The following is a 10868-nucleotide window of genomic DNA, read 5'->3' as shown; positions in this document are numbered from 1 at the left end:
GGAAAGGAAGGCGTGAGGAAGCGACTGAGGGAGGGAGGCGGCGCCCCGGGGCCCCCTCAGCGCGCCCGGTCCGCCCGCTGGGGGCGCTGCTGCTCCCGCCCCGCCGGCCGCGCGCGACACCCGCGGCCCCGCGGGGAGACTCGGCCCGCGCCGGGGGCGTGGCAACGTCCCTGAGTGGCGTCCCTGCCGGCCAATGGGCGCGCCGCACGCCTGACAGTTAGGCGGGCTCGGCCAATGGCGCGCGGCGGGGGGCGGGCGCGGCGCGGCGCGAGAGGCGCGGCCGGGCGGCGCGGCGGGCAGTCGGCGCGGTGGCGCAGGATGATGCGGCTGTGGCGCTCGGCGCTACTGCGGGAGCTGCTACTGCTCGGCCCGCCGGGGGCGGCCGGCGGCGGGGCCCCGATCCCGGGACCCCCCGCCGGGACCAGGCGCCTCCCGCCGCCGCTCGCCGCCCTCGGCGCCAGCCCTCCCGCCGCCCGCCGCGGCCCGGCGGCGCTGCCGTCAGCGCGGAGTCTGTGCACCCGCTCGGAGGGAGCCTTGGAGGAGCCGGGGAAGGGGGCGCAGGCGCCGTCACCGACTCCCGGCGAGCCCCCCGCCGACAGCGGCCACAACAATAACCACGGCGGCGGCGGCAAGGAGGTGGCCGGAGGCGGCGGCGGGGAGAAGTGAGTGTGGAGGGGGCGGCGGGCGCGGGGGATGATGCGGAGGCGCCATGTGAGCGCCGCCTCCCCCTCGCACGCGTGGTGCCTGCGGAAGGGGCCGGGCTGGGCCGGGCGGGCGCTTCCCCGGCAGGTGCGGGGACCCCGGGGTCTATCCCGGCCGCTCCCCGGGCGGTGCGGGCCCGGCTGCCGGCGGGTCCCGCGGGTCGCGGCCGGGGGGGTCGGAGCGGGAGGGAAGCGTACACGCGTGGTGGTGGGGCGTGTGCGTCCCTCGGGGCTCCGCTCACCGCGGCGTGGGGCCCAGGCAGCGCCTCGGGCTTCCCCCGGCCTGGGGGTCCCTCCTGCGTGTGTGCGGGGGTGCCGTCCGTGGGGAGGCCCGGCGCAGGGAGCGTGCCGATAGGGTGGCTTTGGTAGCGTTTCCACTTGGCTAAAAATATTTTTCAAGAGAAGCGAAAGCTGTGTCATCTCGCATTAATTATTAAAGGCAGTGTGCATGGTGAGTAGTGCTGCCTTGGAAGTTTTGCAGGATTGTCTTCTCCACGTCTGTATCTACCTGGGTGCGTTCCTATGTAACCCGCCCTAGGGTGACCCAGCCTTGGCAGGGGGGTTGAACTGAGTGATCTCCGGAGGTCCCATCCAGCCCTAAGAATTCTGTGATCTAGTGCAGCCAGGGACAGATACTGCCACTCGTACGTGGTGAGTACAGATGTTTTTAGGCAGGATGTGTGCCTGTGCCAAGAGGTCCTTATTTGTCCCTTAGTGGCAAAGGTACGTGCAGGTCATAGAATGATAAGGCTGTATATGTTTATGAAGTTAAAATTCCTTCACTCAGAACTTGAAATACTCCTTAAAAAAAAAAAAAGGTCAGAGACAGGTGTATCAGCTCCAGTTTTTTACCTGGTAATGACTGGTAGTGGATACCACGGATAGGGTATAATGATGAGGTAAATGGATTGGCAGAGCATTCTGCTTTGTTAGTACTCAGCATTATGCAAGTCTTGAATGTTCATTTCCTACCACCCCCTGTCTGACAGTCTATGCATTGGTTGTTTGAACCTGGGTACATTTAGTATCTCAGATAACCTTTTAGAAGAAGGTTGACAGCTTAACTGCAAGCCCATGATGACTTCTCCTTTGTGTGTGTTTGAAATGTGCCCCGTGGCATTCCTGTAGGCACCCTGTGTGCTGATTATGGGGTGGCATAATTAAAATTACACCCAAGCTGCTTTCCCAGGCTTTGCTATGCTTATTACCTAGATGAGAAGAGTAAATGACAGAAGGAACAGGGCTGAGAAAGGGCACTTGACACTGAGCAAAGTCTCTGTTAGTCTGATGCTAAGAGGAAGTCTGGAAAAGATTCCACAAGGCCAGTCAGGAAGGCTTCCCCTTAGCTTGCTAATAGTTCTGCTTTTGAGTTGTGGTTTGTGGGGTTTTTTTTTTAGCATGAACTTCAATATGGCAGGTGGGGAAGGAGGCTGTGGCCCTGTTCTCTGCTTTTTTCCCCCCAGATGTGTTAGCTGCTCAGCCTGGTTCAGTGGGGTATAGCCTGCTTTGAAGGTATCACTAGTTACTTCTGCTGTCAGATGCCTTAAAAAATGCATGCACGTCAGGTTATGTAACCATGTACAATATAATACACAATCATACGGCTGTAATTTTTAAATATATGCTTTTGTTCAACAAATATGAAGTCTCTTCTTTGAATTAGCTCTATATATAATGTTTTGGAATTATATATATAATGAAAATTATTCTTCTGTGGCTTAAATAGGTGTGGTTTATAAAGATTGCACTTCTGTTTTCAAGCAGAAATACAGACATTAAAACTTTGGAAAAAAACAGCATGCCAGGTGTGATGGGTTTTTGAGGGTATTGCAAAGGTGATTTATTGAAGAGGCAATGTTTTCTTAAACTGAGCTGTTATTAGCTTCCTACAGCTAGCAACAATTAGTGAAATTCTTTAATTTCTAATGTGTGTGGTAAAGTTGTGTAATCACAAACCAGTTAAGCACTTTTAATAATTTTTGGCTTTTGACAAAATGATGTTTTTTAAAGTCAGATGCTTGTTCTTTGAGTCTTACTGCAGAGTGAACCGGGAGGAATTCTATAAAACATCTATCATATAGTTATGATCAAGGAAAAAGCAAGAAACTTTCTTTTCATTTCAGGTTGTGCAGGAATTCCTGGTAGGACATTAGTCAGGCTGCTGGATACTTTCATTCTTACTTTTCTTAATGCAGAACTATGAAAATCTTCCTTCAAGCATTTGTAAATGGTAGAATATATGTGGAAATCATTGCTTTGTTAAGACAGAGTACAGGGTTGAGCAAAGTGAGGTTCTTCAAAAGATAGGTGTCTGAACTGCATCGACAACTGGGCTAAGTCAGTGCAGTCTGTGTATTCTGCTGATTCCAGCACTTTGCCATCTGTAGTGTCTAACATTTGAGTGGTGTTTGGCAAGTGGTTTGTGGACCCAACTGGCAATAGTCCTTTTTACTCTTTTTTTTTGTTTATTTGTTAGCGTTGTTGGGCTATTTTTTTTTCTATTTGGTTATAAGGTCATGATTCTGGGATACAGAAATAACCCACAGTGTCAAAAGGCAGCAGTAAGGTTTTCCTGATTATTTGCTTGTCTAACAGTTCTTGCATAGAGAGAGTAGCAGTTGCAAGTGAGAGCCTAAAATGTTCTGTGCAAATACTGCAGAGAAATTTAGAACAGTTGAATTCCTCATAGAATAAATTATGAGGTCTGTGGCTGATGAAATAACTAGTATCCCATTGCATAACCAGATCCCCTGTGCATTTTTTCCTTCATATCTTCCACCACCTCCTTATCCCTGCTATTCAGCCTTCACACTGTGTATCCAACTAAAGCTTAATATATTTTAGAGAGGAAAAATAATTGAGCTTAAACTGAGAGTGGTCACAGACTGGTAAATTTAATTAATGGGAACTGTGGATTAAAACACAATAATATCTATGCTCATGCCTGAGTTATTAAAACACAGTAGCCTAATATACTCCTCAGTTACAGAAGTGTATAATATTTAATACCCTTTGCTCCTACTTTCAATATAACTGTTCTTTTCTTGCTTTTACTTTCAGTATAAGAGTGCATTGTTCATCTTGCATCTTATGCTGGACAGTAAAGGGATCAGTTTATCTTAGTAGAAGCTATTTCTAAATTACAAAGGCCTTGATTAAGGTGAGAGGGAGGAGCAAAATGTGAGTGACCCTAACTTTTGAAAGCTAAATTGCTCACTTTTTACAGCTACATATACTGCTGGACACTAGTATATAGAATATCACAAAGCGGTTAAAAGAAATGTTTCATTATTTTTTTTAAATGACAAGGGAGTGGTAGTGCTCATTTTTAAGGCAGAGATGAATTCTGGAGAAACTTTTAAAAATAAATTTGCTTTTGCAGCCAGGCCAGATTACAGAGGAATAACTAATAACCAGGCAGTGGTTCATTTCGCTGATACTCCTGTGGAGTGTGGATACAATACTCAGAGATGCAAGAAACAGTTAGAAGTGCACTTTTATTAGACCTTTCATAACGTCTGTAGAGGCCAAGGTTTTGAAGCTACAGTTTTTTGTTTTACCATAAGCACTTTGATAGCTAACATGTCTATCTTTGGTCTAAGTTTATAAATATGTAGTTTCCTCTTGAATCTTGTTTAAGTTCTTGGGTAAATAGTTGCCCACCTCTGTTATGGGACCAGCGTCTCACTATACAAGTGGACAGAAAGTAGTTTCTTAGTGACTTGACAAGTGTTTGTGTCTCTTGGTTGGAAATATTTATCTGTGTTATGGTGACAACTTCTTCAAGGTGCCTGTTTTAGATAGAGGGGCTATCTGACTGTGACTTGCAGCTTTCATAGAATCCCAGAATAGTTTGGATTGGAAGAGACTATTTAATGGTCGCTCAGTACAAACCCCTCTGCAATGAGCAGGGACATCTTCAATAGATCAGGCTGCTCAGAGCCTCATGCAATCTGACCTTGAATGTTTCCAGGGATGGGGCATCTACCTCCTCTCTGGACAGCCTGTTCCAGCATTTCACCACCCTCACCATAAAATTTCTTCATTGTATCTAATATAAAGCTGTTCTCTTTTAGTGAAAAACCATTATGCCTTGTCCTATTGCAACAGACCTTGCTAAAAAGCCTGTCCCCATCTTTCTTATAAACCCCCTTTAGGTACTGAAAGGCCTCAGTGCGGTCTCCCAAGACCCTCCTCTTCTCCAGGCTGAACAACCCTATTTCCCTGAACCTTACCTCTTCGCGGGGAGCTGCTCATCCCTCTGACCATCTTGGTGGCTTCCTCTGGACCTGCTCCAACAGGCCAATGTCATTCCTGTGCTGAGGACCCCAGTGCTGGATGTAGTACTCTGGGTGGGGTCTCACCAGAGCAGAGTGAAGGGAAAATCCCTTTCCTTGACCTGCTGCCCACACTCCTCTGGACGCAGCCCAGGACAGGTGTGGCTCTGAGTGCACATGGCTGGGTCATGTCCAGCTGCTCCTCCACCAGCACCCACGAGTCCTTCTCGGCAGGGCTGTTCTTGATCTGTTTGTCCCCCAGCCTGTGTTGATTCCGGGAGTTACTGTGGCCCCGGTGTAGAACCCTGCTTTGCTGAGCTTCATGAGGTTCATGAGGTTCACACCTGGACAAGCTTCTTCAGTTTGTCTAGGTTGCTCTGAATAGTGTCCCATCCCTCAGGCTTGTCACCTGCACCACTCAGCATGGTGTCATTGGCAAACTTGCTGAGGCTTCATTCAATCCCACTGTTGGTGTCATTGATGAAGATACTAAACAGTACTGGTCCCAGTACAGACCCCTGAGGGTCCACTGTTTGTGACAGTAATTGTGACCACATTTTTATGACTGGTGTCATATTTGTTAATAATGCCTGAAAGTATTATTAGCAATATCATATCTTTATATCATTTGTTGTTCTGTAAATCCTGTTCTGCATTTTGGCAGTTCTATCTTGAAGTACAAAGTAGGAATCTTCCATGTTTTTTGAAATTTAATTTTGTTTCTGTCCTAGAAATGCAGCGTTTGTTAAAATGAAATCATCCCCAGAATCTGGTGTAGGCTTTGTACTGATGCAAAAGGAAGAGTTGAAAGAACGAATGATACGGACTGCAAAGTCCTTGTGCTTGGAATTCCTGTTTTTTTTTTCTTTATATTTAAAACAGTCCACCAGTATTGTAGCCCACAGATTAGTACACTACCAAAGAAGTCTAGTTGTTTAATAGTCTGGTGCTTATTTATTTTTTTAAAGAAGGTAAATAAGTATCAAAAGTCATTATTCTTCAAATCAGGTAAACTGGAATTTCCACTTAATTTGACTGTGAAAATTGCAAGTTCCCCGACCTGAAAAACAGCTTTTTTTACATGTGTGGAGCAGAATTATCTTGCTAAGTGTGCTCCCAGTGCCAAAACACATCTTTTAGGTTAAGCAAACATTGGTTACTGACATCACTGATCTGATAAACTGCAGAGCAAGCCTTTTCACCCCTATTTAGCTGATAAACTTTATGAAAAGGTGGACTATTTGACGAGGAGCAATTTTCTGTAAATATATTGAATGTCATCCTCTTTGCTTTCGTAGTCTGTGCAGCTCCATTGTTTAATTAGGCTGAGTGACCCAATATTGAACAACAGCAGATGTGAAAGATATGAAGACCATGTTGAGAGATTTTCTGCTGTGAAGGGTGCACATCTCTTTAATAGTTTAAAAGCCTATGAAGAGGCAGCTAAAATCTTGGTTAAATGTCTGAAGTATTTTTCTGCACCTTTCCAGACAGAAATTCTTGGAACAGCTGTAAAATTCTGAGTAATTGCTCAGAAATGTGTAATTAAATAGGTTATCAGTTAAAATTTCTCAGTGTGTTTGCTGGCTGGTTTTGCTAAAGTGAAATAGGAAAGTTTCCTCTGCCAGACCTTCAGCAGTCCAGGAATGACTCATGTAGCATAGACATCCCTTAAAACATGAAATCTTGACACGTTGGGGAGCTCAGTTAAAAGCTCTGTGTAAATGATGAAGATGTAGGGGTGTAGACGATGTAACTTAGCATAACTTTTCAAATTAGTTCCCTGCAGAATTAGGATGCAGATGCAGGGGGAAGCTTTAGTTGCTATGTTGGTAGTTCTGGTTCTGTTGGCTTGACTGGACATACTGTCCCCAAAGGACTGAAAGCAAAATATGCTGCCTGGAAGACCTGAATTTTCTTTAGGAAAAGGGCTGTTCAGTAATTTGCTTGAGGTAGTAGCAAGCGTTTGTCTTGGTTGAATTGCCAGCCTGTCTGTGCATTAGTCAGCCAGCATAATTTAAATTTAAAAAAAAAAATCTAGTCTGTAAGACAAGGAAAGTTCTGTTGGCTTACAAAGCTGTCTTCTGTTCTTAGTATGTAAATACAGTGTTTTAAATTAGAAAATGAGAGGTGGTATTTTTTACTACTGGTTTTCACAGCTAGTTACTAGGAAAGAAGGGAGGCAAGGGCAGTCTAGAGGTTGTCTTAAATTTAAAAGGGTATTTGGATATAATCAGATTTTTATTAAAAATAATCATAAATCTGACTTGTGCAAGTATTGGGAGAGGAGAGGATTAAACGTCAGTCAGTAAGATTGCATTGGCCTGTCTAGGGTCTGTGCTTAGTTGTAGCATTTTACTTCTGCAGTTAGAACCCTGAGTTCTGTTATTCAAAGATTACTAATCTCTTGAAAACTTCAGTGACTAGAATTTGGACCTGCTTTTTGTACACGCTTGCATGAATGTATAAAAATACATAAATGGCCACTGAGCATTCTAGTTTCAGGCATTAGTTTATCCGTTACCGTATAGTAAGAAAGTATTGCCAATATTAATAGATTATAAGATAGACCTTTACAGTTGATGGCTAGAATGATGTAAGACTACATACTCTGCATTTTAGTTAATATCTACATTTGTTTTCTTTTGGTTTTATGTATGTTTGCTTGTCAAACATCGGAACATTGGCTTTTTTTTGTCTGGAAGCAAACCTAGGCACTTCAGGGGACCAAAGGATGGGAATCCCTTTGCTGTTGCTGCCCCTCCCAGTCTCAAAGTGTATGTTCTACTGCTTACAGGCCAAGTGTAAAGACTTGGGCTCCTGCCTGCTGCAGGGTGCTTTGGAATATCAAGGAGAGCGAAACTTTTTATAGGTTAAATCTATAACATTCCAAAGGCTTTGAGGGAAAGCTGTCAGTGCTACAGCTTTCTGTCTTAGAAGGAATCTCAATGCTTAGTCTGGTAGGTTTCCTTCAGATTTCACATAAAATGGAGATGCAGGTAACAAGAAACTGCAGCCATAGGGGAAGCCTATCTTGGAGTGAAATAGGTAGCACCTGGGATCTTGGAGAGCTGGTGTGTTTACACTGATAAGCACAGTGACCATTAAAGGTGCATCTACACTGCGTTTACTTAGCTAAGTAGGTGTGATGAGAGTCACTCCTGCTTCAGGTGCTCCGATGATTATGCTGCAGATGTCTTTGCTTGTTTCACAGTAGCTGATGGGCCTTACATAAGCTACTAGAAGGATAAGGACTTCAGGACTCCTCTGTGGAGTCCTGAAAACAGGACTGTTTTGAAGAAAATATTACACATTTATCATCTCCTCTTGCTTGTAGAACAGTTGGGTCATAATGCTCTACAACTTTATTATGAGGCATGTACATCTTGGAATCTTATAAATAATTTATCCTCTTGCAAGTAACATAGCTATCCTTGGTAACATCAAAAAGAGGGATATGTGATTAATCTACTCCCAGAAAAATCTAAATATAATCTTAGCAGTAAATGTATGACAGTAAAAATATAACTGTGTTGCAGTTAAGAATGTTTGCTACTGTAAAATCTACTTGTAATATTACCATTTTTTTCTACTTAAAGTCAAACTAAGCTTTGTGTTCACTGATAAAAACGTTCTTTGAAATTAGTGGTAGCAGTTACATTGGTAGTGAAAATGTGTTTCCCTGAGAATAATGCAAAAATGTGTATAAATAAAAATAGGCACTAAAATAATCTATACTTTTTATATTCTGTTTTCCAGTAAAATGAAACAAGGTCTCCTTCCCAGCTTAGAAGATCTACTTTTCTATACTATTGCAGAAGGACAAGAAAAAATACCAGTTCATAAATTCATAACTGTAAGTTTACTGTTCCAGAGTGCTGTATGAAAGCTAACTACTGCAAGGTTATTTTAACATTCTAAGTGCAAGAGCAAAGCAAAGAATTTCTGTTGACCATGTTTAGATGTGGGAAGGAATATAACTTGTTTTTCCCCCAGTGCTGTTTCTGTAGTTGAGTAAGAGAATGAGTATATTAATGTTGTTATTCACTTCTTTGATGTGCAAAAGAGTATGCTTGAAAGCATCTGTGCCTATGGCACAGCTCAGTAGTATTTGTGCTTGTGTAAAATGTAGTTGGACCACTGGATTTCAAGTAATATTAATGCTTTGACATATAATGCAGCCAAAATTGCCAAAGGAAATTGCTAAAGAATCAGTAAAGTGTCAAAATGTCTCTGTTGATAATGCAGTGGCAGATCTCTTATAGTGATAAATGCTGAGCAGTAGATAACTTGATTGTAATAGCATATCTTTTCACTTAGTAATTACTGTTTTATCATAATAGGCACTCAAATCTACAGGATTACGTACATCTGATCCTCGATTGAAAGAGTGCATGGATATGCTAAGACTGACTCTTCAGACAACTTCAGATGGTGTTATGCTGGACAAAGACCTTTTTAAAAAGTAAACTTTCTGTCAATTATGTAACTATAATTCTGAATGAATGCTGTCTGTGTGTTACTGAGTGCTGTCTTAAGGAGAGACATAAGGTATATAAATCGATTAGAAAGGGAGTCAAATGTACACTCCTCATGCTGTTTTGATAAAAGTTTGTTCTCAGATTTCATGCAGCAGACAGGCTCCATGATCTCCACAAGAGTTTAATATGTCAATGTTGTTTGCATGTGTTTTCACCCCATACTGCAACTATTGGTCAGATGCCAAACAAATGATTTGATGCAGCATGAAGTATTTAGTAGGATTATGTAAAACTGCTCTCTCACTACATCGTCAGTTTTTAATCTGAAGTTCAGGATGCTGCTTCTGTGTGGCGAGATGTTCCGAGCATGTGTGTAATTCTAAAAGTGAGTATGTGGGAAACAGTGAAGTTAAATTTCAAGATACGTGGAAATGAGAGGAGTTAGGATGGCAGACATTCCTTTGGTCTGTTTTGGAAAAGACCTGTGTGCTGTATTTTAGTGATGCTTTTATTGGTTTTTTTTTTAGCAAAGTCTGTAAGCTGAATAGTATAAGCACTGTTCAGGTTGTCTTCTGTTCATTTCAAGCACACTCCTTTGCTCCTCTGCTTACAGCTTTTGTGCGCCAAAATATTGGAAATTTGGAGGTTCTTAAATTTTGAAATGTAATTTTTAGGCTATTTTTCCATCTGCATTTTAATTCCATTTACAGGGTAAATCATAATATTTAAAACTTATTTGCACATATTATTTTGTATGTGTGTATATATTATACATATATAATATGTTTATTTTATATACATATAGGTATATAAAATATATACTATACTGTGTATTTGCATAGTTTATATAAGTGTAAATGTATAAACATAAAAGGTATGTATATAGATATTAAAATATATATAAACATTTTTGGAAATAGATTGAGAAAAAGCGAATGTCTGTGTGTGAGAGAAAATAACAGACCAGTCAACTCCTTAAGCAGATGTGAGATACTTTGTAAAGATCCAGCATGGACTGACTTTACTCCTGTGTTAAGTTCAAGACCAGGTTTTCACTGTTTTTATTGTCAGCCCAGTAAAAACTTGAAATTGTTAGATTCAGAAACCTTCCTGGGTGTATGGATGGTTTGGAAAGGAAATGCATTTGTTATTATGTGTTACATTTGTACTAAAAGGCTTATTTGTCACAGTACACTCTGAATTACGTTTTAGGCAAGGGCTGTACATTTGAAAAAGGACAAGTGATTGCTAATTAGCAGGATTATCTTATGTTCTATGTCACATCTCTGGGATTCGATCCTCTGTGTGAGGAGAGTAGTGGTTACTATAACAATTTGTGGAAAGCTTACATGGTTGCTTCTTGTGTAGGAAGAATTTTGAACATAAAGATAATACAGACATGGAGAGGT

General features: G+C 42.5%; 1 protein-coding gene across 2 annotated transcripts in view; it reads left to right on the top strand.

The window, feature by feature from the left end:
- The first annotated feature begins 273 nt into the window (after positions 1-273).
- GLS (glutaminase) overlaps positions 274-10868 on the top strand; it is a 59630-nt gene continuing 49035 nt past the window's right edge. The window contains exons 1-3 of one of the 2 annotated variants that reach the window (XM_039555040.1): positions 274-662; positions 8738-8834; positions 9322-9443. In XM_039555040.1, coding sequence (XP_039410974.1) covers positions 319-662; positions 8738-8834; positions 9322-9443 — 563 coding nt within the window. In that variant the 5' untranslated portion in view covers positions 274-318. The remainder of the gene's footprint in view (positions 663-8737; positions 8835-9321; positions 9444-10868) is intronic. The other variant, XM_039555041.1, reaches the window with a different exon arrangement.

Source organism: Corvus cornix, chromosome 7 (genome assembly GCF_000738735.6).
Source record: "Corvus cornix cornix isolate S_Up_H32 chromosome 7, ASM73873v5, whole genome shotgun sequence".
Taxonomy (NCBI): domain Eukaryota; kingdom Metazoa; phylum Chordata; class Aves; order Passeriformes; family Corvidae; genus Corvus; species Corvus cornix.
The sequence above is the reverse complement of the archived record's forward strand: the minus strand, read 5'-3'. Positions and strand labels throughout refer to the sequence as shown.